The sequence below is a fragment of the Filicampus tigris genome, chromosome 17, assembly GCF_054856515.1.
Source record: "Filicampus tigris isolate MCC_2025a chromosome 17, RoL_Ftig_1.0, whole genome shotgun sequence".
Classification (NCBI taxonomy): Eukaryota; Metazoa; Chordata; class Actinopteri; order Syngnathiformes; family Syngnathidae; genus Filicampus; species Filicampus tigris.
In genome coordinates, this window is record NC_141233.1 from 13,075,328 (window position 1) to 13,102,675 (window position 27,348).

Consider the following 27,348-nt stretch of genomic DNA (forward strand, 5'->3'; position numbering starts at 1 on the left):
TTTCATATACATATAGAAACCTTTAAAATATATTTTAATGTCAAAAAAGGATAAGATGAACATTTGTTTGTGCTTGATTGCTTTTCACTTCTTGCGGTAGAATAAGTGCGGGAACCAATAAGTACTCTCTTGTTCCCGTAGAACCATTAAGAGCGCTGCACAGCTTGTCAAAAGTAGCCGGTCCTGGATGTTTACATCATCTTTGTGCTACTCAAAAGCTAGAATCTGCAGTGTACGTTGTATGTCGCTGATCATTTGAATAACTTTTCTTACTACTGAGTGTTTTAAAGATAATGTGAAAATATTAGTATAATTATTACGTGCTCCAGTTTGGGATTAACGTTTTTGTATACAAACTAGCCATTCAAGGAGATGCCTCCCAATAAACGACTACAGAAAACAACGTTGAAATTCGAATGTGAGTGGGTTTCCTGTCCGGAGTCGTTCAGTCAAATGGAAAAGTTTTGCAAGCATGTCGAGGTTCATTTGGATGCTATGAACGTGGCGCATGAGGATGAAGACGAACCAGAGGGTGAGTTGAAACCAGTCGGGTGTTCCTCTGTACTATTCACTCACTCGTTGGGTGCTTGAATATAGGGAACTATCCAGTTAATCGCGTTGATCATCGTTTTGACAGCCATGACAGAAGCCTCTGATGACGTAAAATCATTTCAATTACACGAGTCTAGCAACATTAGAAGCTTGGTAAAAGCCTGAGGACACCGACTGTTTTATGTCAATACAAGTAACTATAAGTAGGAGTTTGGCACTTCATATTTGTAAAGTCATCATTTTTTTCCCAAGGGAGTTGTTTTCGTCAGATTCTTCTATGCAACGTCTCCATTTTGATTTAATATCCTGGATTTTTTTTATGTTTTGAACTGTTTGGACTACTTTTCCCATCTTTTCTGAACAGAGGAGAGAAACTGTCTTTGGAGAGACTGCGGCTTCTGCTCTGTGGAGGGTCCTGAAGAGTTCCGGCGACATGTCTTCTTTCACTGTTACCATACCAAACTGAAACAGTTGGGTCAGCAGTTGCTTAACGGCCAGGCAGAAATTGGCACATGCTCCATCGGCTCCCAGAACCACAACATTGTCCCTGAAATCCCTGACAATTTTACCTGTCTGTGGGAGGAGTGTGAGGTATGCTTGGGATGTTTATGAAATGTCTTCTGTCATCCAAACAGCAATCTGTGATAAATCTCACCAAAACTGTACGATTTCAAAATGTAATTGCTTGTTTTCTGCATGTTTGTCAAAGCAACCACCTTATGAGAATCCAGAGTGGTTCTACAGACATGTGGAGCTTCACAGCTTGTCTATGGACATACCAGCAGGAGATTGTGATTTCCCAGTACGTTGTGAATGGAAGGGTAAGTCATCATCTCATGATAATAGTTCAGATATAGCAGTTGTTTCTTTTTTAATAGCTCCTTCCTTTTTATCCCATAGATTGCGAAGCTACGGCTAAAGGCCGTTCTAAGTTACGGGAGCATCTACGCAGCCACACGCAGGAGAAGGTCGTGGCATGTCCAGGATGTGGAGCGATGTACGCCAATAACACCAAGTTCTTTGACCACATCATTCGGCAGAGTGCTATGGAAGGTGAAAATAGAGACACTGTACAGGGATATGTATAAGCAAAATCGTAAGTATAAATAAAGTATTTGTTTTATGTGTTTTCTCTAGGCCAAAGGTTCCAATGTTCCCACTGTTCAAAACGCTTTGCAACAGAGAGACTGCTCAGAGACCATATGAGAACCCACGGTTAGTAGCTAGTTACCATGGCTCATTCGCTAGTTGACTTCAACCTCTTGCCTCGCTCGAATACTTTAAAAACACAACACCAAGCTGGTCTGTATAAGTCTATAATTGCTACCGGGATAAAGTGTTTCATATCCTTTTATCATTTTGTCATAGTCAGCAAAAAAAAATGCTGATTCGATTTTCCATGCCATGAACCTCACAATGTTGTTCATCTCTGCTTTGTTTAGTGAGCCACTACAAGTGCCCGTTGTGTGACATGACTTGTCATTCACCATCGGCGCTGCGCAACCATATCAAGTTCCGCCACAGTAACGAGAGGCCGTACAGCTGTGAATACTGCGAATACAGGTGCCGCATCCGGCAAAGCTGCACTTGTTTGTAAAATATAACATGAAAAAATAACAGAAAGTCCTTTCTCCTTTTATAAAATGTCATAATTAAGTGCTTGATATTCTGATACCCTATTTGTAGCTGTAAGAATCTGGTGGATCTGCGTAAACATCTGGACAGCCACAGCATAGAGCCCGCTTTCCAATGTGACGTCTCCGGCTGCGCTTTCACCTCCCGCACTCTTGGCACAATGAAGATTCACCACAAAAAAGAGCACGAGGTAAGAGTGGTAGCATAATATTCTCAAAATATTCGAATGAAAACGTTGCTCTCTCACTCTCGCGGCTTTTCACCTGCGACGGGTGGGTCTTGGATGTATGCAGCGTGATGAGCTGCAAATCGATGATATTCATACTGAAATCGCCTTTGCTCAGGGGAATTTTATAGCTCGCTATAAGTGCCACGTGTGCGATCAGTGCTTCACCAGGGGCAATAACCTCACGGTCCACCTGCACAAAAAACACCAGTTCAAATGGCCTTCTGGACACCCGCGGTTCAGGTACGCGACGCTGAATTTAAAAAAAAAAAAAAAAAAAAAAAAAAGAATAATGTGCAATTTCACGTTGACCCGCCCGCTCGTCGCTGCCAGGTACAAGGAGCACGACGACGGCTTCTTGCGGCTGCAGCTGATCCGTTACGAGAGCGTGGAGCTGACCGAGCAGCTGATGCGAGAGAGGCAACGCGGGCAGGCCGAGGAGGGCGACGAGGAGGGCGGCGAGGAGGGCGACGCGTCCCCCGGGGCGGCTCCTTCAGAGACGCAGGTAGGGTTGAGGGGGCTCCTGGTGGAGGAGCAGAAGACAGAGGCGCCCGCCGTCAGCTGCGAGGAGGGCAGCCAGGAAGAGAGCATCTTGTTCTCCATTCTCACTGGAGGGTTGACGCAGGCGGCGGACAACACCGTCATACTGGAGTATCAAGATGCTGCTCAAGAACAGGACACGCAGACAGTTTGACCACTTCCGTGACCCGTATGCGAATACAGTGTTGCCTTGAGGTACAAGTCACCCGGCGGATGTTTTGCTTTGGTTTGCGAGCGCAAACCCGAGGTGCCGTACGGTGGGCTGCGAAGTCGACGCACTTCGCGAGCAGCAGCATTTTGGCAGGTGAGCAATTGTTCAAAAAATAAAAAAGAAGAGGCTTCATGGTGTTTAATGCCACTCAAGGGTAAAGTTTTCTGTCAAATGAAACATAAAATAAAGAGAATTACATGTTGTGTTTTTAAAACCACCTTTTGAATGTGCCCACTAGCTTAATGATAACATCTATTAAACTATGTTATGACTCTGTTTATTATTATTAAAAATCACATTGCAAAAATTTCTGTTGATTATTTTTGTGGAGGCTGGAATGAATTAATGGCATTTCCATTCATTTAAATGCTGGAATATGTTTTGGGTGTTTTAAATTACGAGCTTGGTCATGGAAAGAATTAAACTTGTATCTCAAGGCACCAATGTATACATTTTTTTTTCTAGCTCAACTGAAACCTAATTTCAGTGAGTGGTAAAATGTGATCATATAGTAGAATTATTATTTTTTTCATGAAAATAACAAGCCTATATTAGGCACTTGACAACTCTCGCCCAACCGGATTGTAATTTTGCATAATTTTAATTTGAATTAATCCAATGTCTCCTACCTCCTTTATAGCAGCCTCACATTGTGTGATCATTTTCAGTAACATGAAGGTTACTTAACTATGAGAGAGAGAGCATGGCATCCGCACTATGATGTGATGATATGTACTACCACATTGTCATGTTTATGTACTGTATACCAAACTTAAATTAAAATGCCGTTTCAAATATTGTGCTGCGAAATGTTTGTTTCTCATTCACCCATCCATTTTCCATACCGCTTATCCCGTTCAGGGTTGCAGGGAGCTGGAGCCGATCCCTGCTGACTACACGCTGCTTGCACTGAAGTCGGGCAAGTTTACAACATCATTGACTTGTTTTTTTTGTTTTTAACTAGAGATAGACTGATATGCTTTTTTCAGGGCCGATACCGATTATTCGTAGTCAAGGAGGCAGATAACCGATATTTGGAGCCGATATTCATTTTCAGGGAAAAAGAAACTATCAAATGTACTCTCAACTTTGTTGTTTCTTTTAAGCAAGTTTATTGAATAATGTTTCAGGTTTGCATAATGGTGATTTTGTTTTTTTTAATTATTATTTCAAGAAAGTATAACAATAACTTTGTTATAAGATTCTAACAAAAAGTTCAGGGAGCACTCAGGATTGTCAGCATGTCTTAAAAAGGATCAAGGAAAACTTCAACAATAGCTCCATGTAGTTTTCTACAGTAAATGAAAATTTCAAAATGACAGAAATGTTCAACTTTCACATATCTTTGTTTTGATTTCCACAGTTTTAAATTGATTCATTATCGGCCAGCAGAGTTTTAAAAAAGGCAGATGCCGATATTCGTTAAAAAGCCAAATTTCGGTGCCGATAATCGGTCTATCCCTACTTTTAACCCATTTAATCTTTTTTTTCCCCTAAATCCCTACGATATTATGACTTATGACTTACTGTTTTTGCTGCTTAGCTATAATATATTTGGTTACCCTTTAGCTACACAAAAGCGGCAAAACATTTTTTTTAAATCGTTTTTTTTAATGATGTATTGACACAGATGAATTATTATGGTAAATGTAGACCCCTGACTGGCAGTCAAAACTAAGAATTATTGTAAAATATTTAAGTGGCTTTTAGTTTCATCTGCATTGTGCTCGTGCATTATGAGTGTTTTACTGCGCCCCCCGATGTCACTTTCTCTTTATTACAGCTCAAAGTTAAACCCAATCTGTCAGTGCTGAGGAAGAAGACGTTTTCGAGTGTTATGCATACAGGCAAACTCTTTTTACAATTTCATTATATTTGGCTGTGTTCAAATGCAAATAGGGTAAACGTCTTTAGTTTTCCCACTGTTTGTTCCAGAAACACACTTCCGTCATGATATTGCTGCATGTGTGTAGAAGATTAGGCAACACACACAGCTTAGCGGCACCTCTCTCATCTTCTTCACTCAGCTCGCCTGGCTCGGACAGGAAAGTATCGACTCGTTTACTGGACATGACTGACTTCCCAGATCTGCAGGGTTTGCCAGAAAAGGAGCATAAAAAGCCATGAGGTTGAATCCAGTGCTGCTGCTGTTTTTAACATCCTTGCAGAGGGCAAATTCTCAAGTGTCCGAATGGATCGAAGAAGTAGAAGTTAGTGGTAAGACCTAATTCGCTGCCTTGGTTACTTTGCTGAGAAAGCTCGTTTCATGATGGAAACTGTTTTGGGTGAACTCTTAAGACGTTTTGCCACGTGATAAATAAATCAATGTTGCCCATGAGCCAAGGGACTCATACATATTTTTTTAGCTTCGCGCCACACCGCCAAACAAACGTTTCGCCATAAATGGGTGATTACAGAATTGGATTTATTTTTTTGTTACGTTTTCAAGAAAAATTGATAGTAGACCATCTTATTAAAAAAGTGATTCATCCAGTTTGACTAATAATGGTACACATTACTTTAATGGGAAATTTTAATTCACATCAACTCTGCAACCATTTTACAGATAATCAGCCACCTAAAAAGAAAAAAAAAATCAAATGTTGCTCAGTAAATTCGTTATACTGAAATAATGTTGCATATTATTTGAAGTAAATTAAATTTTGATACGGCCCTGATTAGTTCTGAGAACAGCAATTCAATGCTAACTGGTCAAGTAATAAGTAAAAAAAAAAAAAGTACTGCTTGAATACTATTTCTGATAATATGAGTCTGATAATGACGGCGATGGCTAAAAACAAGTGGATTAACATTTATTCCACAAACCCCAAATTCATCAGAAGGCCGTCTTTCAACTAGTGGGCCTGCTGGGAACATATTCTTGGAAAAAAAAAAAATAGGTTTGGCTTGACTTCCGACTTTAAATGAATTTGAGTAATTTCCTACAGCGCACTTGATGATCTTCCACTAACGTGCCGAGGCGCAGTGGCTTCATGATGTTGGTGGTGGTGGGGGGGGGGAAAAGTAATCAAAAATGTTTCCAGTAGGTGACACAGAATGGATTGGGCAACCAGATTTCCTGGCGGACCTCTACTGGTCAGGGACGGCCCCACTTTGTGTGTCCGGCTGCAAGGCGCGCCACCAGGAGCTCAGGCGAGATCCCTGTGGCGACTCAAGCTGCTGCTGGCTGGGTTACAAGTCCCTGTGCAGAGGTCATGCAACAATAAAAGGATGCTGAACAGTCCAAATTGTAATATACCTTGATGTAATAATCCGCGTGCTTTACGTTTTCTAACAGTCAACTGCGGGGAGCCAGATGTGGATTTTAATGGAATTGTTTCTGGAAACGACTGGTGGGTGGGATCTGTACTGAGGTACTCCTGTCGTCCTGGTTTCATGCTGGTGGGAAACGCCAGCAGGACTTGCCAAGATAATGGCCTGTGGACTCCGAAACCTTCCTGCCTCAGTATGTAAACGCTATGGCACAAAACACTGCGGCCTTCATTCTCCCTCTTAAAATTGCTCCCCCCTTTTTGATTTTTTTTTATTTGTAGGAATGTGCAAAAAGGGCTCCGTTGAAATCAGTGAGCGGGAACTCAACGGGACCTGCAACGCTACCTGCGCGTATAAAAGCTACTCTGGTCGTCCCAAGCAAGGCTGCGCTCAAATCCACAACTGCAAGAAAAAGGAGACCGGCTGGAAACGTTTTTTTGCTCAGTGTATCCCTTGCATCTGTGACTGCGCTTTATCATGCCGTAAGTAGCTTTGGAACCTCGATATACTACGACGCTAATAAATCCTCCCCGCTAATTGGTGCTTCGGGGTCTGCAGCTACAAGCATTATCATCCATACTGTTGTTTGTTGTTGTATGAGGAATGGTAATTGTCCAATTTATAGTGGAGCTATTTTACAAGTCAGATCTACTCTGATTGCTACTTCGGTGTTTTCCCTTTTGGCACCGCCCAGTCTAGAGGCGCTCTTTAATTCATTCACTGCTGAATTCACCTTTTTTCACAGTCATATATATATATATATATATATATATATATATATATATATATATATATATATATATATATATATATATATTTTTTTTTTTCCAAACGTTAGGGTAAAAGAAGGTCTGATAATGTCTGGCAGTGAATAAGAGTTTGGGCAAAAACCTTTTTTATTTAAACAGAACAGTGTGTTTTCCAGGGAGTATGTGGTTCGCATGTGTGCCTCACATCAAGAGGTTCTGGGTTTGAATCTCAGCTTAGGTCCTCCTATGTGGAGTTTGCTCTCACCTTGTTAAAGTGGATTCTCCAGGTACTCCAGCTTTGACTCAAATTCAAAACAAGGCATTTGAGGTTAGTTGAAGACGAAATTGTGTGATTCGCCAGCTACCAATCCCAGGTTGAATCCCACTTTTTGCCCAAAGTCAGCTGAGATAGGCTGCGGCTCACCCGCAACCGTAACAAAGATAACCGTTCTAGTATACGTAAGGCCGAACCATAAATTGAATTTAAATTGACACTGCAATGTGGTTGACTTTAATTTTCAAATCGCAAAGGTTGCACTTTAATATACATCCCTTTTGTGGAATTCCACAGTGTGTATGACCCATCTCTCTCTTTTTTTTTGTTTTTTTTGCGTGTTTTCAGTTTCTACAGGCTAAAATAAAAGAAACTCAGAAGTCATCGCCTGGAGAACAGAAGGACAGCAGATTGTTCATCTGGTTTAACTGAGCGGTGGAGTCGACACAAGTAACGGTTGACATCAATTGAGTCACTTCATCTCTTCATTTTTTGGTATCAATTGACTCTTGTTGGTTTGCTCAACATATTTCCAAGAGAGAGTATCACTTTTCTCAACGCGTACTATCGATCCAAGAGCCAGGATTGATTACAGAATACAAACATTGGTGTGCACACCTTACTGTGTTGGTTTATTGTCAAGTCAAAGCTCAACACACAAGAGAGGAATGAAACGGTGTAGATTAGCGGCTCCACTGCTTGGTCCATCTGTCCCTGAGGGAGTTGAAACCTTAATCTCATTGCTAAAGGGAGGAGCACCACTGCGAGAGCTCAGGGGGCGCATTCAACACGGAAAATGTTGTCGTCATTGATATGAACACTGTGCTGCAGAAAGGTATGAAGACATTGCACCAAATCAAGTATTTGGCTCGCCGAATCTTTATTTTCAGATGTATTTTGTGAATATCAAATGTTTAGGCCGAGGCATCATTCCTGTGCAATTGTTGTCCTCAAACACATCACCTAAATTGAAATGCCTGTCATTTGTTTTGAATATTTTCGTCCATTTGGAAGGTACACTTGCGTAGCCGCTGCTCGTGCATTACCAATGTTAACCAGCAGGTGATGCTGTTTTTTTTTTTGTTTTGTCTAAGTCCTACATCTTCTATGAAATCAAAAAGAAGTTGTCACTTCAGTTGTCACTCTCACAAATGATTCAGATGACTGTGGTGCACGTTGAAGGGCGTTCATGACTATTTGGCCCAAGTGCTGAACCTCAGCACAATGTGTTCATGTTCTGCTGGTGTGTAGCAGCCGATTCCTGTGAAAACACACAACAAATATGGTCGACTGGAATAGTCGGAAGGAAAAAAAAAAAAAAAAAACATTTTCAGCGATGTTGATACTTGGTTTATTAAAACAAAGCAAAGGCGATGTGCTTTTGTGTTTTGTGGTCTAAAGTAGGCCCCGCCCGATATGGATTCTTTGAGGCTGATGTCGATTTTCGGCCGATTCATTTAAAAGAAATTAAAATGCCATATTTGAAATGGAAATTGGATCGTTCAAGTGGACCTAATATTGTTAATCACTTCTTGCAGCGGAATCCGTCATCGCACTCATGGGTTTCCCAAAGCTGCGAGTTGATGAAAACCCAAATCCCCCGTGTGTCATTACAGCTCATTAAACCTCCCTCAGATGTGATCTACTCCACGGAGGAAACTCACCCGCATCCAAGCGCGTGTATTCCCCCGCCTTTTCGGACAGAATCTCCCAGTAAGTCTGATCCTTTTCACTTCCTGCCACGCCGTTGACGCTCTCCAGAAACAAGCCGTAGTTGGGGTCCTCCTTCATGGTGAACCTGGCGGGTTGCGACACACGAGCTCCAATATGGAAGAAAAACAGCTGAGGCTCACACATGTGCGAGCTCTTACTCAAAGTCAGGCCGCGTCTCCTGTATTCTCCTCAAAGCCCCCAACAGCACCCCGCCTTCCACCACCGACGTCAAATGGGTCTCGGGGCTCATGTTGGACAGGTCGTTCACCACAGACAATGTAATGGGAAGCGAGGGCTGTCCTGCGCACAGAGTTGCGCAACACGGGTCAATCACAGTTACTTCACTATTTCAATTTAAACAAATTTTGTCGTTAAGTTTTCGTTGACTATAATAACCAAGAAACAGCTCTCTGTATGAGTTACAGACACAGTAACAAACACAGTTAAGGCGATCTAAGCATGAATATTAGGGATAGACCGATTATCGGCCGGGCCGATATTCTGCATTTTGTTGAATATCGGTATCGGCCTTTTTAAAAAAATCTGATGGCCGATAATAAATCAACTTAAAACTGTGTTAACTTTACGGAACTATTTAAAAAAAAAAATCAGTTAACTTTATTAGAGATTCCAACTGAGCCTGGGAACATTCTGCACCTTTTTGTTTTGTTTGAAATCAAAACAAAGATAAGTGAAATTTGAGCGTTTCTGTCATTCTGAAATTTTGGGGAACTTTATTTATTGTCGAAAAGTAGAGGTAACAATTGTTTGAGTTTTCATGTAACTATTGAAGGCATGCTGATGACCCTGGGAACTCCCTGAACTTTGTTAGAATTTTACAACAAAATGCATATTGTCAAAAACGTATAATAATAAAAAACATCAACATTATGCAAATCAGGAAAAAAATGTTCAACAAACATGCATAAAGGCATTTCAACAAAGTTAAGAGTTTTCACTTGCTTTATTTTTTGATGCCAATATTTTCCTTTTTACTAAAAAATTAATATCGACTCCAAATATCGGCTATCGGCCTCCTTGACTACCGATAGTATCGGCCCTGAAAAAAAACCCATATCGGTCTATCTCCAATTAATATCCTCCCAGTGAAGTATTTTTTTGGATTGCGTTTCATTATTTTTTTTCCAATTAAGGCAATATAATAATCACCTGTGATCGTGAGCGTCCCTTGAATGGAAAACAGCAGGAGGCCCACGGAGAGGAGTGTCGTTCTCGTTGATGCCATCTCGTTCAACTGTTTCCTTCCGTCTTTCTTCGACTCCATTTATACGTAACGTGGCTCTCGCCCGCACAGCAAACACTTTGTTGTACAGTCACCACGTATCTTTTACAAATACATCCTTTGTTGGGTTTTAACTACACCCACATCTAAAAGTGCTTACTTTCAACCTTTATGGCGCAGTGATTTATTTCTTGTCGTTTAAATGATGAATCGCCTTCCTTTGGAAGAGAAAAAGCGCATTGCCGCAAAGGAACGTGAACAAAGGCTGTCTTTATTCCCACAGGGTAAATATGTCATTATGCAATCTGGATTATGATGAGGATAAGATTATAGGAAATAGTTTGAATTCATTTAGTATATTAAAAAAAAAAAGTGCTGAGAGCTGTTTCTAATACAGTATTTTAGTAACCGTATCCGGCTAAATGCAAATAGTATGGTCAAAATACTTGCAAACCCTCACTGTGTTACATCTGCACTCTAAAAAACAGTTGAGTTAAAAAATAACACAATTTGGGGTCGGAAATGGACCGATCCACAAATTGGCTCAATTTGACCCACGTTCTTGTCTTGTTTTGTACAAAAAACAACGCAATTTTGGGGAGTTGTTTTGTACAAAATGACCCATTTGTGGGCAGTGGTGTTACCAGGATGGCAGGTGTGGGTGGGCGTTAGTCTTACCTGGGGGGGATAACTGTTGTTGTGATTTGGGCTAAACAAATAAAAGTTGATTTGATTCTTTGGGTTGGCAAAGTGTGTCCGTGGGTGGGCACTGCCCACCATGCCCCCCCCCCCTCTGGTAGCGCCCCTGTTTGTCGGGTTGTTTTCTGCAAAAACAACCTAGGAAGTTCGGTCAAATTGACCCAAGTAATGGATCGGTCCATTTTTGACTCAAAATTGTGTTCTTTTTAACCCAAGTGTTTTTAGAGTGTTTTTTCAGACTTGATTCAGGAACAAGCAATGCAAACTTGTTGGTGCCTTGGGGGGAAAAAAAAATGAAGCAGGGTTATTCCAGAGGAGACGTCAAGAGGAAAATAAGCAGTTTTTAATCGAAGCCTTTTCATGGCGACTGATCACACGTAACGATTTCAAGGGGTAAACTGCCTTACTAGTTTCAGTTGTGCTGCTGTCCGTGTTAGCCAAGATGAAGCAGAGCGTGAAATGTGAGTATATGAAAGCGGCTGAAACGGTCAAGTAAATGATGATTGATCACCCTGAAAACAGTTGGGTTAAAAATAACACAATTTTGGGTCAAAAATGGACCAATACACAAATTGGGTCAATTTGACCCATACCTTCTTGTGTTGTTTTGTGCAAAACGACCCATTTTTGCGGTTGTTTTTGCAAAAAACATCCCAGAAGTAGCGGATCGGTCCTTTTTTGACCCAAAATTGTGTTCTTTTTAACCCAAGTGTTTTTAGAGTGTTTTTTCAGACTTGATTCAGGAACAAGCAATGCAAACTTGTTGGTGCCTTGGGGGGAAAAAAAAATGAAGCAGGGTTATTCCAGAGGAGACGTCAAGAGGAAAATAAGCAGTTTTTAATCGAAGCCTTTTCATGGCGACTGATCACACGTAACGATTTCAAGGGGTAAACTGCCTTACTAGTTTCAGTTGTGCTGCTGTCCGTGTCAGCCAAGATGAAGCAGAGCGTGAAATGTGAGTATATGAAAGCGGCTGAAACGGTCAAGTAAATGATGATTGATCACCCTGAAAACAGTTGGGTTAAAAATAACACAATTTTGGGTCAAAAATGGACCAATACACAAATTGGGTCAATTTGACCCATACCTTCTTGTGTTGTTTTGTGCAAAACGACCCATTTTTGCGGTTGTTTTTGCAAAAAACATCCCAGAAGTAGCGGATCGGTCCTTTTTTGACCCAAAATTGTGTTATTTTTAACCCAATTGTTTTCTTTAGGTCATGATAAACATCATTAATATTCAAAATCTTGCTGTACCCGATCCCACATTTATACACACCTATAGTTTAGAAAATAAATTGCCGTGTTCATCTTTTCTTCAATAAGAGATTTTGGTCTAAGAATAAAGAAGCTTACAATATCTCAACGTCATTAAAAGTGAAGACTGTGTGCAATGTTGCTACGGATTTTAGCAATAAACTTGAAATAGACGCATGATTTGCTTTTAGCGGGCCACATAAAATGATGTAGCGACTGAATCTGACCCCGGGGGCCTTGAGTTTGACACTTGTAAAATGAAATTGCTCACATGAGATGGATATGAAGCGCTCCTGTTAAACAGCTCCGGAAAAAGAGGCAGGTGTGATTGGCTCAAAAGGGATATTGATGTCCTCCCTTGGGCTGATGTAAGACATGTTGGGCCCACTTGAACGCGAGTAACCCCGGCTGATTTACCGAAAATAACCCGGCCACTGCAGCATCAGCACCGGGCAGATGCGCAGGTGCGGCCGTTAAAGGGACAGTGGAGCACGCCAATCCCCTCCACTGTTTAATCTTCACTCTTTACGCACCTTTTCGGTTTTAAAATATTCAAACGTAATCGGGCGAGGATCAAATCGTCGTTAGTGAATGTTTAAACTCTGGATTTGATCAAGAATGATGTAATTGTTAATCGTCACTCCGGTGGGCAGTGAATGCACACATGCTAGCTGGAATAAGCAGGAAACTAAGCAATATTATTTGCCGTGTTTTTTTTTTTTTTTTGTGTGTGTGTGTGTTTTTTTTTTTTCTTCTTCTACTTTTTCCTTCTCCAGGAGCAACGCCCCAGACCGGCGTGCGCACCCCAACTCGCACAAGCTCACCGAGCAACCGTCCGACGTCCGCACGTCGAGCTACTGTTGCAGCACTTTAGTTCCATCCTAGTATCCGACCGGAGGCTTATCAACCATCCTCCCATCTTCATCCTCCATCGTCAACGTCGAGTGAGAATTGGGAAGCGGGAGCAGAGCGGATGGATACGTCAAAAGATAACGCGGGGTTGTGTCATGGGGTAGCTGCCGCCGTAGTTTGACGCCGGACATGATTTTAATCTCGGGAGTTGTCTGTGCAGAGGATGCGGGATGATGATGACGATGACACCATGAGCGGCTGCCGCACCCCGGGAGATCTTTTGACGAGGAGCAGCCGTCTTGTTTTTGCACCCACAAACCGATTGGATTGTTTTGGCCCTGGAGTGTCCATCAACGCGCCGGCTGGGACTATTTGCTGGCGCTTCTGACGTGCTGGGATTGTGTTGTTTTTTTTTTTTTGTTGTTTTTTTTTTTTTTTCCCTGACGGGATCTCCTGTGGACTGTTGCTATCCCACCCAGGGAGGGAAAACAGGCGTCTCACTTGCTCGTTTCAACACACAACAATAAGTAAGTGCAGTATGTGTGGGATGCAGCAATGTGAAGGAATGTCTATGTTAAACTGGTGTGACCTGAATACAAACATTTATATGATTGATTAGTATGTCACAGTGCATTTTTTTTTTCAGCTATAGGAGCATTTTGATTCTTGTCAGCTTCCAGCTAATGGCTGCTTTTATTTATTTATGCGGAACTGCTTGTCATTAAATATAATAATTAATAAGGGGCGGTACGGTGGGTTAGCGGTTAGCACGTCTGCCTCGCAGTTTTAAGACTGGGGGTCAAATCTGGGTTTAGGCCTTCATATGTGGAGTTGGCATGTTCTTCCCATGCTATGGAGCTCTGGCGTCCTCTTACATTCCAAAAACATGCTTCTTAGGTTAATTGAAACTCTAAATTGTTCACAGTTATAATTGTGAGTGTGAATAGTTTGTCTATGTGCCCTGCAATTAACTGGCAGACAGTCCACGGTGTACTCCGCCTCTTGCCTTAAGTCAGCTAGGATGGGCTCGAGCTCACGCGCAAAGATCCACTTTCAAAAAAAGGATGTATGGATAATGATTAATAAGCGTATTTCATCCTTCTATGGTGGACTTTTACTATCGGGTTGCATGTGCTGACGTGTCCTGGCAGTGGGCGCCACACATGATGACACAACAGGCAGGCCTTCATCTGAGTAAGAGGCCATTAAAGTCCGTTTTACAGGGCCTATATGCAGCCTGGTAATGGAAATTCACTAATGGCATGGTGATCAATAGAAGAGCCATGGTCAAGGTTCTTCGTGTGAGCATATTTGAGTATCGCTCAAGACAAGACTGGCCGCAGTGCATGTTTGTACTCACTGATTGTATGAACGCACAGGTTTGGTCAATGACATGCAGTTCTGGAAGCGCTACAAGCATTAGGGCCGTGCGATTAATCCAAATTCGATTACAATTCCGATTATTACGCTCCACGATTACAAAATTGGCATCATCGTCACAAAAAACGATTATTGATATGCATTTATATCCAAAGTGCTATGTTTGTTTACACGCAAGGAAATCGTACTTGAATTTCTACATTTGCTACATAATTTATAATCACTAATTTTATACATTTTGTTTGCAACTTACATAATGATAGTGTTTCAAAGAATTTCACTCGTCTTTTATATTTTTTTTACGATGAAATATTTTCTTGTTTTGTACCAAAAAAATAAATGATCGTTTGAGTAATCGGGATTTCGATTATTACCAAAATAACCGTGATTGATATTTTTTTTTTTTTTTCAAAATCGAGCAGCCCTAATAAGCATCACACCTTCTTAAGCAACGCATACAAAAAATGTGCACTAGCTTGACACTGGTGTGGGCCTCAAAACTTACAAACACAAACTGTTATCATGTAGCGTAATAATTAGCCGTTTGTCCTACTTGCTTCGCTAACTTTTGACACCAAGTACCACCTGAAAAATTCTTAGTTCTCCAAGCACCACCAACTCATTCACTGCCAGACATTTTCAGACTCTCTGAAAAAAAATGCACAAAAATATAAATAAGTTCCTGATTGAATGTCCGGACTCTGCAAAGACATATAAATATGTCTTTGGCAGTGAATGAGTTAACAAATATAGCAAGCGTTTGTCAAAAATGATGCAAAGATTTTATTCCTAAGTGTATCATTTTCACGGTAACATTATGAATGACCATTTTGAATTTAAATATTGGAAAATACAGAAAAAAATATTAAATGCACTATTGCATTATTGCATACGCATGTACAATTGTATGAAAAAAAAGTTAAATACAATTGAACTGAACAATTGAACACCAGTGGCAAATAAGGAGTGACTATTAGGGGAAATCGTAGAATTAATCATAACCAAATGAAAAGTATTCTATCTATGATCCTTAAATGGAGTCAATGAGATGCGTGAATCTCTCATAGCAAAGCACTTGAACGACGTACAACAATTGTAACGACTCCAAAGATATCTGATAACAGAATGTTTTGAAGTTTCAAATGTTGTCGAGCATATGTATTGGAAGATTATTGGAAGATATCACAGATGGGGATTCAAATGAGCAGGACTGAAAACAGACATCAGGTCTGAACCCTCGCAATCGTATCGCCTTGGAGGAGCCAGTTAACGCCATCATCAGTAATCGCATCGTGCCCGGCGCCGTTTTTGACAAGGTGACTCATTTTTACCCGGCGCCGGTGGGCGGGGCTCATCGGATAATCGTCCCCTGGACTGAATCATACGGGAATCAATGAATTCTCGCATTCTCCTAATGTTCATTTCACAGACGTCCCAAATGGTTCCACTTGAAAAAAATCGAATTAGTTCCAACCTGCATGAAAAGATCTGCCGTCATAACCAGGCCCGTTTTTTTTTGACGATAATTTGCCATTAATTCCATTTGAGTTTGTTATGCTACTTTGCAGAGGAGTAGAACTGCGCTGCCACATTCTGTGCTGCATCAGTTATACTTTTATCTCATGTAAGATGCGTATGAGTGAAATTGCTCGAAACACACCCTTCCGTTTGCCCCGTCAGAAATAGAGCAGGGCAGACATATTTTTGTCCCTCAAGGCACTCGCCAAATTAATATGCCTTATTATTTGACAGCAGAGGTTCACTCCACTGCAACCTTTTCCAGGGTCACAATGATAACTCTGAAGCTGTAAAAGTCAGCTGTCAAGGGTAGACCGCCACCTAAGGGTACACTTTTTGTGTAAGGTGCGGTATAATATTGACGCAAACACGTCAATGTCAATCAAGCATGATAACCTTTGCGAAGGCATTTGTGAGAGAGGCAAAGAAATAAAAATGTGAAACTCAAGATAAAATCCTAGCATTTTTCGTTCTGGTTCTGGAAGCGCTCAATAAGTCGGCAACTGACCACCTGAGGGGTCTGGAAGTCTCATACAGTGGCGAATAGGGATGTGCCGATGAATCGAAAATCGATTTAAAACCGATTCGCCCCGATTAATCGAGTTGATTAAATTCATCTAGAAAATGATGTTTTGAAACGTTTTTTTCATTCCAGATGCATGGCACATTTTGAAGGTGTGGATCAAATTCTGCTTTTGCGCCAAACCATCACAGCGTTTCGCGTTTGTGGATGGCTGCAGAACCACACTGGTGCACAGAGACAAGCGCGGCAGCAATTTTTAAAGAATCAAATCGGAAATCGGCAACTGAAAATTGAATCGAATCGGGGCTCGAGTGACTCGTTACATCCCTAGTCGTGAACTATAAGGAATGAGTACATCGTCGCTGACCTTTGAAAAACACTTATGTCCATTTTTTTTTTCAATGTTCTTATTTTTACGTGATTTTTCTTATTTTCCACGTTACAGGCATCGCATGAACATGGAAATTTTATTTCTTTCCAAAATTGGATATACGATGATATTTAGGTCTAAGATTCAGAGCTGAGATTTTCAGATATATTCTTTGCGTCGCAGGAAGCCGGTATAGAAATGTTCCTTGCACCGACTCAAGTTGGGACTGTATTGAAACCGACGCGTCGGCTCAATCGTCTGTGTGCCTCTTTCAGCATGACGGAAAAGACGGATCAGGTGTCCGTCAGCATCCCCATGGAGGAGACCAAACTTCACAGCGGGGCACCCCCTGAGGCGCCCCTGCTCACCCACCTGAAGAAAGTGGAAAACCACATCACTGAGGCCCAGCGATTCTCCCACCTCCCGCGTCGCTCCGCTGTGGACTTGGAGTTCAACGAGTTGTCTTACACCATCCGTGAGGGTCCCTGGTGGAGGAGGAGAGGTACAGTACAGTGTTGCCCCCCCCCCCCGCCGGGTAAACGTGAGAGCGTAAAAACTGTCACAATTGGAAGAATTTATTATTATTATTTATTATTTTTTTTTTGTCTAGCCGTGTCTCTTCTTCTCTGTGAGAGGCGCGCGTACACGGGCAGAAGTGCGCCTTTTGCAGCGCTCAGCAAAGTTCAGCCCTAGTAAATAATTTACACTCGCAGATCGTCGCCCTGTTTGCCCCTCGTTTTCCTGTGTTGTCAGACATGATTGATCTGCTCATGAAATATGAACAGCATTGAAACACACCGCCCTTTTGAACGATGAAAGGATGTCCAACAGAAAATCCAACCCCTCCGAACTTTGTTGTTTACCTCCTTCGTAGGTTTAACAAGGCCGTGTGCACTTAAGAGGGAGGGGCCAGACATGATTCATTTCAGGCCGTGGCTGTTATAATAAAAGCGTCGTCCCATGTTGTGTTTATTTAGGGGGCGGCCTTTGTGAAGCAGAGTAGATCAGACAGGAAGTATTGAGCAGGAGTCGATACTGTTTCTCCTTGGCTCATCAAATCCGGGCCTGCGCTCTCTGCATGCGCCAGCGTGGCCTCTGCGGGCTTCTCGGCTCGTCATGCGGAGGACGTGTGAACAGGAAGTGCCTCCGTGATACCAATTAGTGCAAAGTCTTTCACGCCACGGCTCACTCCGTCGCCATACTCACCGTAAGCGCAATAACCCAGCGTTTTTCACGTCTCATTAAAGCAGTGTTTTTCAAACTTGTTTGAGTCAAGGCACATTTATTTCATTGAAAAAATCCCGCGGCACACCACTAGCTGAAATTGTGAAAAAAAAAACCGTATTTTAACAAGATAAGTGTTACATATTGTTTATATAAGCATTTTTCAACATTGAAGAATGACGTTATATTATAACGCCTTGAATAGGAATCAAATAAACGCAAAGAAAAAAGTATTTTAGAATGTTTCATATTGATACTTACTCAGTGCGAAACATGGGCCTGTTTGGATAAACATGCGTCACTAATTCGCTTGTCTCTAAACAAAGACAATTGGCTACCTGCTGCTGCTGCCTCCTGCTGGCATGGAAGAGTACTACAATGTAGTAAAGACATGATTATGCTGCCAGCGCTAGACCGCACAAATTAGATCATTTCTGACCTGACAATATCTCGCGGCACGCACGCAGTTTGAAAAACACTGCATTAAAGGATAAAAAAAAATAAAATAATAATAATAATCAAGCGAGAGAATGGTGGTTGATGATTGGGATTTCATCTATTTGCATATGCCCCTCCCACAAGTTGAAAAACGAACTGCACGGCAATTTAGCACGTTTGACAACCTGCTTCCACATCTGTGTGTGCGCAATCAAGTTCGCGCCCATTTTTGCACATGCAATCCTCCATAAATCAGGCCCGTATTGTTTGTTGCAAAGCCTGATAAGAATTCAATAACGCAAAGCATATCACGGTTGTTATTCAGCAGATGTTTATACAGTCTGCGCTTCTTCCATTCTAGCAGTAAATTATTGCTGAACCCAAAAGCGGACCTCCAAATTGGTACGCGGGAGCACAAAAGGATGACGTGCACAGGGCCTGTGATGAACACAACACAAGTTTTTATCTCAATGACACTGCTTATGAGTTATTCCTGGAGATGACTGTGGCAAATGGGCCATACACGGCAAGTGCTACGGATGATGATCATCCTGCTCTTTGGATTAATGCCGCGTTCTCTCCTTTATTGGTGGGCCAGTAAAAGAGCTGAAGTGACGCGCAAGCTGCCAGGCCGTCACTATGTCCTTTTTTAACTCATTCACTGCCATTGACGAATTTACACGTCTTTCCAATCCCAGGAATTTATATACCGTATTTTCCGGACTATACCTCGCTACGGAGTACAAGTCGCACCAGCTGTAAAATGCATAATACAGAAGAAAAAAAAAACATATATAAGTCGCACCCTGGCCAAACTATGAAAAAAAAAAAAAAAACGCGACTTATAGTCCGGAAAATATGGTACATATTTTTTTTTTTAATTTCAAATGTTAGAGAGGGTCTGAAAATGTGAATGAGTTTTAAGCATAAAGTTGGCTTACATGTTAAGACTGACCATCCATCCTGCGGCCCTGGGGGAGGTAACACTCAGTTGTGGAAGGGGGGTAGAATCACTCTGCGTTCCAAAATATTGACCCTTTTTTCACAAGAAGGTGAGAGCTCATTGCTTGACGCGCACCTTAGACAGCATATTCCAGCACTGTGCATATATTTTTTTCCTGTGGTATGATATTAGATGCTTGCTTGATTAATGCTGCATAATTCATGTGCCTCCCTATCAATTTGCTGAGTAAATAGCAGATCATGATAAAGCAATGCCTTTGCCCTTCGGGGAACAGTGGCACGGACTGTAAATGTTATCTGCTGATTGTTTTATGAGTCAGGCGGAGAGCGTCACGCTGCTCGAGGAAAACTGAAATCAGGCTTTATTTCGTTCACGGCTCCGATTGAATAAATCAGCGATGCGCCCCTCGTCCGTGAACCCCCATTATCGTCTACAAAAATGACACAACAGGATGCAGTGGAATTCTGCGCCGTTGCAAACTATGAAAACGCGAAGAGGCAAATCAGATTGTGTGCTGGTATGTTTTGACTTTGAGCGATTTGTTTGGTGGACATTGAGTTGCTCTTCCCGCCATACGGCTGAGTGAGAGACGGTGATAAAGATGTCCCCCGCCGTGTCACACGGATAAAACCATTATTATGCACGGGCTACAGCAGAGGTCTGGATCATCAGTATGCGGCACAGAGAAAAGGGGAAATGTTTCCCTCACAACAAGGGGTCGAGTAAACCTCTCTCACTTTCCATTTATGGCTTCATTTCAGAGTTTGTGACGGACTTTATTCTGACATTTTGAACTCATTTATTATGCGACGTCCTTTTGTGTCATTAATCAAGCGTGACCGTATTCAATTAGAGGGCATCGGAAAACAGCCTTTGCTTGTTTATGATTTCCTTTTTGAGTAATTGAAAATATATTGGGATCGGGAAAGGTGCAGCTAAACTGACTCAGAAGACTGTTACTACTAGGAATTGCGCAACAACTACACGTCCTACATCCACTACTACTACTACTAGCACTACTATAAAAAAATAATTAAAAAAAAAACAAAAAACGTTCTAATTGTCTGATCAAGACAACATGCATCAATATTAATTGGTTGTTTTCTTCTTCATCAGGTTACAAAGCCCTCCTTAAGTGTCTGTCCGGAAGATTTAATAGCAGAGAGCTGATAGGTATCATGGGCCCCTCTGGAGCCGGGAAGTCCACCTTAATGAATATCCTGGCGGGATACAGGTGAGACATTTTTTTTTAAAATTGTTGTATATATATATTATATTATATAATATATATATATTATATATTAATTAATGTATTAATTATATGAATATATTATATAATGACATTATAACAATGACATTTGAACTGGTACTCATCGTTTTTGTTTGGACGCAGGGAGACAGGCATGAAGGGCCAAATCCTGGTGAACGGCCGCCCGAGGGACTTGCGGACCTTCCGGAAGATGTCCTGCTACATCATGCAGGACGACATGCTGCTGCCGCACCTGACGACCAGGGAGGCCATGATGGTGAGGTCACTTCTGTTTGTTTATTCTAAAAACGGATGGGTTAAAAATCACACAATTTTCGGTCAAAGATGGACCAATCCACTACTTGGGGCAATTTGATCCAAGCCTTTGGGTTGTTTTCTGCAAAAACAACCCGAAAATGATTAGTTTTCTACAAAAAAAAAAAATACTAAAATTGGATTATTTTGTATAAAATAAAACGCAAGAAAGTGGGTCAAATTGACCCAAAATTGTGTCATTAACTTATAACTGTTTTTAGAGCGTATGTTGAGCGTGTAAGCGCCGGATGTCCATTATAGCGCTTTTCACTGTCATTTAGGTCTCTGCCAATCTGAAACTCAATGAGAGCATGCAGGTCAAAAAGGAGCTGGTGAGTCTGTTTAAATATATGAACATTTGACCATTATTTTGGTGTCATTTGATATGAACTCATTCACTGCCATTGACGTATTTTTTTGTGTCTTTTCACGGCCCAGCCATTCACTCCCAGGATCTTATTATTTTTTTTTTTTCAATTTTTTTTTTTTTCCAAAAAAGATGTTCTGAAAATGTCTGGCAGTGAATGAGTTAAAGGTGAACAGTTCTGAGCATGTTGCTTATGTTTCAGGTGCATGAGATTCTGACCGCTTTGGGCCTTCTGGACTGTGCTCCGACGCGTACCAACTCTCTTTCGGGGGGTCAATGCAAAAGGCTGGCCATTGCCCTCGAGCTGGTCAACAACCCTCCCGTCATGTTCTTTGATGAGCCAACCAGGTACAACATCACGTTTCTTCTAGTCTGCATAATCTCCACGCACTTCAAGCCCGCGCCTCTTTTTTTTTTTTTTTTTTTTTTTTGTGACATTTAGCGGACTGGATAGCGCCTCGTGCTTCCAGGTGGTTTCCCTCATGAAGTCTCTGGCTCAGGGAGGACGAACGATCATCTGTACCATTCATCAGCCCAGTGCCAAGCTCTTTGAGATGTTTGATAAGGTAACCTGGGTGCCTGCACTGCTTTCTTTCGATTAGCTGCTGGGAAGATAAGACCGAGTCACGTTATCTGACAAAGAGAGCAGGACAGTTGTTTTGATGTTTTTTTCTTTCTTTCTTTTTTTTTTTTTTTACATACAGTTTATAGTACAATTATCGGCAGCCACGACCGCACCTTATACAAAAGCTGCAATCTACATCTCACCTTTATATGGATAATAATGTCCAGTTTTGATGAAAGGCATGTATTCATTTAACAATATGTTTGTGGGTGTAGTTTAAAATGCACTGCATTTGAACTGAACAAGCTGTTCCTTCTATTTTGCCCCTCCATCCCAAAAATGAATACCACAGAAGACAAAATGGCCGCCCCCGGAGATTGGCAAAAAACGAGTGGATTAACACTTATTCCACAAAGGCAATATTTATCAGAATGCCTTGTTTCAACTAGTGGGCTTGCATAGAACATATTCTTGGAAAACAAAATGTGGACTTCCTCTTCAAGAATGGCATAATTGTGGTTGTCTAAGGCTGATTCTGAACTTCATATTATTCCGTTTGTCATTTTATTTGAATTATTCAAACCCACTCTGATTTTTCCACCCATTAGCCACATTTTGGCTCCGCCCCTGCTTAGTGTTGTAGCGTTTTTTTTTTCCCGTTTTTATTTCAAAATTGCCCTCCTGCTGCGATTCGACTTCTTATTTTTGATACGGTTACCACTTTAGAATGAATGCCTTTGAGTACAGCTCAGTTACCCAAGTGTAAAAGCACCGTTGTATCTTTTCTTCTAGTTGTACATCCTCAGTCAAGGTCAATGCATCTACAAGGGCACAGTCCCTTACCTCATCCCCTATCTGAAGAACCTGGGCCTCCACTGCCCGACATATCACAATCCTGCGGATTTCAGTGAGTTGAGACCCTCCTCGTTTTTGCTCCCTGACGTGAGAGCGTCTTTCGGGCCTTCTTCGAGCTGCTCGTCTTCTCTCCCTCCAGTCATCGAGGTGGCATCCGGAGAGTACGGTGACTTGAACCCGGTGCTGTTCGAGGCGGTCCAAGGCGGGCTGTGCTCCGAGGAGGGCAAGAAGAACTCAAGAGACAAGAGTGACTCTTCCTGTCCCTCTCAGTGCCACAGTGTGAGCGATTCTGACATTTACACCGCACAGTGGAACCTATGAGAAGCGTAGAACCAAGGATAAGCCGCTTTGTTTTGCGTTTGTTTTAGTGCCGTCCAAAGATTAATCGCGATTAATCGCAAATACGGACTTCTACGTAGTTTCACTTAAAAAAGTTACTTGACGGCTCATTGGAGAAATCCAAAATAATCTGCACACTTTGCACAGCCAAATTCAAATACCATATGTGTTGTACCGTACATCTTTGGTGTATCGTTCAACTGTTGTATTTTTACAGGAAAATAATCATGTTCAAGGAAGAGCGAAAGCTATTAGAACAATCTTTGAATTGTAATGTACTTTTTTCCACATTAATTCCTATATTTAAGTAAATAACGGTTCAAAGCTTCGTAAAAAAAAGTGGTTGAAAAATACGATTAATCGCGATTAATCTTTTTGACAGCACCATAACCAAGAACAGTGAGGAAATTGCATTTTAATCGGATTGGATTTAGCGGCATTCATCCATTTGCATAAAATATGCAATGGGCTCCTAAAACGCCCGTTTTGGTGTATCTACGCACTATGACAAATGAGTGTTTTGAACGTGTTACTGCTGATTCTAAACCATAGTATTGTTTTCTTTCTAATTATCTGTTAACTGTCTCCAAATGGCTTTTTGTTGCAAACCGTATGGAAATTGATGGCCTTTGATACGTTTATCCCCCGCGCAGGACACGGGGACCCTTGAGAAACATAGCTTTGCCACCAGTACTTTCACACAGTTCTGCATCCTCTTCAAAAGAACCTTCATCACAATATGCAGGGACACGGTAAAAAAACTTTTTCACAACATATCCTGTCGTCAAATTCGACGTCTGATATTTGAAAAGTACTTGTGACGGCTTTACAGGTGCTGACCCACCTCAGAGTGATGTCCCATCTGTGTATCGGCGTGCTGATCGGTCTCCTCTACCTGAAAATCGGAAACGACGCCAGTAAAGTCTTAAACAACACGGGTTTCCTTTTCTTCTCTATGCTCTTTCTCATGTTTGCCGCCCTGATGCCCACCGTTCTCACCTGTAAGATATCCCGCCGCGGCCTGGGAATAATCACACGCCGTGAGTGGCAAGTCACTTATCGATGTTTTGCTCCCACAGTTCCTCTGGAAATGTCCGTGTTTGTAAGGGAACACCTCAACTACTGGTACAGTTTAAAGGCCTACTATTTGGCAAAAACAGTGGCAGACGTACCATTCCAGGTAATGTTTCCTACATTTGAGACTCAACGGTGGCTTTTGGGAATTAGATTTCAAGTCCAAATTTATGTAATGTGTTTGAACTTGCAATCGGTCTTTTAATAACAGTATCGCGTAAAGCTTTCGGACTGATAGCGAGGCCCACAAGGATAAGGAGGTGTTTTGTCTCCCTCACAGGTGATTTGTCCAATCATGTACTGCAGTATTGTGTACTGGATGACGGAACAGCCTCCAGAGGCTGGTCGCTACCTGCTCTTCGTGGCCTTGTCCACGTCCACGGCCCTGGTCGCCCAGTCGCTGGGTCTGCTTATCGGCGCTGCGTCCACGTCTCTGCAGGTGAGAAGCCCTTCGGACACGCGAAGTGAGGATAACACCCAATATATCGTTTTGGTTTGGTTTTTACCTGTATGTAAAAAAAAAAAAAAAATGGTGCGTCGTATTTATGAACTGATTGAGCTGCTGCAGTGAATGTGAAATTCGATTCCACTTGCTTGAAGGTGATACTTTCGAATGAAATAGTCAATGTGTATTTTGACTCGTTTTCACGTAGTTTATGTTGGGTGTAGCATCAAACATTTCGTTTTCTTTGGAAACTTGAATTTTGGGGGATTTATCTATGGTTTGCCTATCAGGGGTACAATAGCTCAATTACTCTAAAAAGAGTTGGGTTCAAAATAACACAATTTTGGGTCAAAAAAGGACCGATCCACTACTTGGGTCAATTTGACCCAACTTTCTGGCTTGTTTTGCAGAAAACAACCCCAAAATTGTCAGTTTTGCACAAAACAACCCCAAAATTTAGGCTGTTTTGTACAAAACAACACAAGAAGGTGGGTCAAATCGACCCAATTAGTGGGTCAGTCCATTTTTGACCCAAAATTGTATTATTTTGAACCCAACTATTTTTAGAGTGTATAAACCATAAAAAAATATTTGAATGTTACTAAAGTACCATAATTTTTAAATTTGGAATTACATTTGGAAAATGGACAAAGTAATTTAAAATGAAACTTATTTGTTTTCCAAAGACACTTGCCTTAGAAGGTGATTTTTAAATTTTTTTTAATTTTATTTTTTTTAAGCAAATGCTTTTTTTTCCCCCACAGGTAGCAACATTCGTCGGTCCGGTCACAGCCATACCCGTGCTACTGTTTTCTGGCTTCTTTGTCAATTTTGACACCATTCCAAAATACCTGCAGTGGAGCTCCTACGTATCTTATGTCAGGTATGCTCTGATTTCTTTACAATGTATTACGTTCTAATCCTTGAGCGTTCAAGACACCTATGCGCTCGTTATTTTTTGCCTCTCCCAGGTATGGCTTTGAGGGAGTGATACTCTCCATCTACGGGATGAACCGCACTGAGCTTGAATGTCCAGATATCGTGTGTAAATTCCAAAAGCCAGAGGAGGTCCTGCAGTTGCTGGATGTGGAGGATGCCAAGCTCTACGTAGACTTCATGGTGTTGGGCGTTTTCTTCCTCATTCTCAGACTGGCCACTTACTTTGTCCTGCGGTACAAAGTCAAGTCCGAGCGTTGAGGAGATCAACTCGGAAAGTGCCAGCTCAACATCAACCCAATGAAAAACCGCTTGTTACCCATGAACGTTTCCTCTGCCGCTTCCCCTCATAAGTTGTCCTCCATCTTGGATTCCGTCTACAATCATCATCGCAGTCGCGTGACGAAAGATACAGAAAGCATGTTTAATTAAGGATCCGGAATGTACTGTGTACTCGTATCCGAGGAGAATGGCACATCAAGTACTTTTTTTTTTTTTTTTTTTTTTTTTTTTTTTTTTTTGCCTTTCAACGCCTAGATAGTAAACCTAGATTCACCGGAAATCCAATGATCGGTGTTTCATTGTAACGCCTGCCCGTATTTCAAGAAGAATACATTCCTGTTGTGAAAGGGAGGGAAAGTGCAAGTGCCAGACCTTTTTGTCAGCTTCCCACTTTCCTTGAGTCCTTTTCGGGGATACGATCCCAACATACCAACTGCCACAGAATGACTTTGCCTCCCCGCGCCGGATCATTTTCACCGGCCTTTACGGCGCGCCGCGAACACGCATGCGGACGAAGGAATTTGTAACGATGTCATTAGGGAGTCTTACTCGTTTGCCGCCAAGGAGGAGAACTCTTTGTTTGTACTGCGGGAGGCATCCAGGAGACAACTTTGGAGAAAGCAGGCATGACTGCCGCTTCCAGTCTGATGCGGAGGGCTATCCTAAATGAACTGGCTGCACTTAAAGAAAAGTGCAGTAGCTGAGCTAAGCGGTGTGGGGAGGGGGGGGGGGGGTGGGGGGACAAAAGAGATGCTTGTCTAATCGCCGTTACTCTTTGAAGCAATTCGTCCAAGTACGTGTATGATTCTCGGGCCTCCCCCTCGTCCGCGAGCTGCGATGGAACGATCGTTTTCTCGTCTCCGTCAGTCAGCATCGCCGATGTCCAAAACGATGCTCGATACTTGAAATGCTGGCTGGGCTGATTGTGTGCCTCTGAACTAGAATGAAATAAGCTTTGTCTGCTTCAGTGCTGGATGTTTGCTCACGCAACTTATATCAACATGTATGTTGGTCTGTCTGTCCGTCGCTCTTTCAACAACACACACACACACACACACACACACACGCATACATACTGAACTGCACACACGCACACACACACATGCGCATCCTTGTTTCAGGGCAATGCAACTATTTTCCTGTAGACTTGCTATGAAATATTTCTTATTCAATCTATGCTACTTAGTAATCCTAATGTATAAAATAATGTAGGCATATAATCAACGATTGTACAGTGGATATGTTATGCTGTGAAAAAAAGAAAATACAAGTACAATGCAC

At 41.8% G+C, this 27,348-nt stretch overlaps 4 protein-coding genes across 7 annotated transcripts; 3 read left to right on the forward strand and 1 right to left on the reverse strand.

Annotated features, from left to right (window-relative positions):
• The first annotated feature begins 131 nt into the window (after window positions 1-131).
• Window positions 132-3,942, forward strand: hinfp (histone H4 transcription factor). Its single transcript, XM_086012287.1, has 9 exons — window positions 132-532; window positions 917-1,143; window positions 1,262-1,373; window positions 1,453-1,605; window positions 1,690-1,767; window positions 1,995-2,115; window positions 2,239-2,377; window positions 2,532-2,656; window positions 2,747-3,942. The coding sequence occupies exons 1-9, from the start codon at window positions 373-375 to the stop codon at window positions 3,105-3,107; spliced, it is 1,476 nt and encodes a 491-aa protein (XP_085868413.1). The 5' UTR covers window positions 132-372; the 3' UTR covers window positions 3,108-3,942.
• A 6-nt stretch (window positions 3,943-3,948) lies between these two features.
• LOC147133441 (complement receptor type 2) lies at window positions 3,949-8,078 on the forward strand. Of its 3 annotated transcripts, XM_086012289.1 has the most exons (6): window positions 3,949-4,083; window positions 5,192-5,381; window positions 6,209-6,376; window positions 6,463-6,630; window positions 6,719-6,919; window positions 7,809-8,078. In XM_086012289.1, the coding sequence occupies exons 2-6, from the start codon at window positions 5,288-5,290 to the stop codon at window positions 7,820-7,822; spliced, it is 645 nt and encodes a 214-aa protein (XP_085868415.1). In that variant the 5' UTR covers window positions 3,949-4,083; window positions 5,192-5,287; the 3' UTR covers window positions 7,823-8,078. The 3 variants fall into 3 exon arrangements, with proteins under 3 accessions (XP_085868415.1, XP_085868414.1, XP_085868416.1); XM_086012288.1 differs by lacking the exon at window positions 3,949-4,083 and having other exon boundaries at window positions 4,937-5,381; XM_086012290.1 differs by lacking the exon at window positions 3,949-4,083 and having other exon boundaries at window positions 4,937-5,381; window positions 6,212-6,376.
• On the reverse strand, window positions 8,066-13,318 carry LOC147133442 (cobalamin binding intrinsic factor-like). Of its 2 annotated transcripts, XM_086012292.1 has the most exons (6): window positions 13,196-13,318; window positions 10,577-10,634; window positions 10,344-10,494; window positions 9,332-9,473; window positions 9,125-9,258; window positions 8,066-8,721 (listed from the first exon to the last, which is right to left on the reverse strand). In XM_086012292.1, exons 3-6 carry the CDS (start codon window positions 10,456-10,458, stop codon window positions 8,654-8,656), a joined length of 459 nt encoding a protein of 152 aa, XP_085868418.1. In that variant the 5' UTR covers window positions 10,459-10,494; window positions 10,577-10,634; window positions 13,196-13,318; the 3' UTR covers window positions 8,066-8,653. The 2 variants fall into 2 exon arrangements, with proteins under 2 accessions (XP_085868418.1, XP_085868417.1); XM_086012291.1 differs by lacking the exon at window positions 13,196-13,318 and having other exon boundaries at window positions 10,344-11,042.
• Window positions 12,695-26,290, forward strand: abcg4a (ATP-binding cassette, sub-family G (WHITE), member 4a). Its single transcript, XM_086012286.1, has 15 exons — window positions 12,695-13,750; window positions 17,290-17,516; window positions 20,757-20,874; window positions 21,034-21,166; window positions 21,486-21,536; window positions 21,774-21,919; window positions 22,014-22,137; window positions 22,929-23,043; window positions 23,131-23,270; window positions 23,984-24,082; window positions 24,163-24,331; window positions 24,410-24,510; window positions 24,685-24,843; window positions 25,614-25,732; window positions 25,821-26,290. Exons 2-15 carry the CDS (start codon window positions 17,291-17,293, stop codon window positions 26,044-26,046), a joined length of 1,926 nt encoding a protein of 641 aa, XP_085868412.1. The 5' UTR covers window positions 12,695-13,750; window position 17,290; the 3' UTR covers window positions 26,047-26,290.
• Window positions 26,291-27,348: the final 1,058 nt, after the last annotated feature.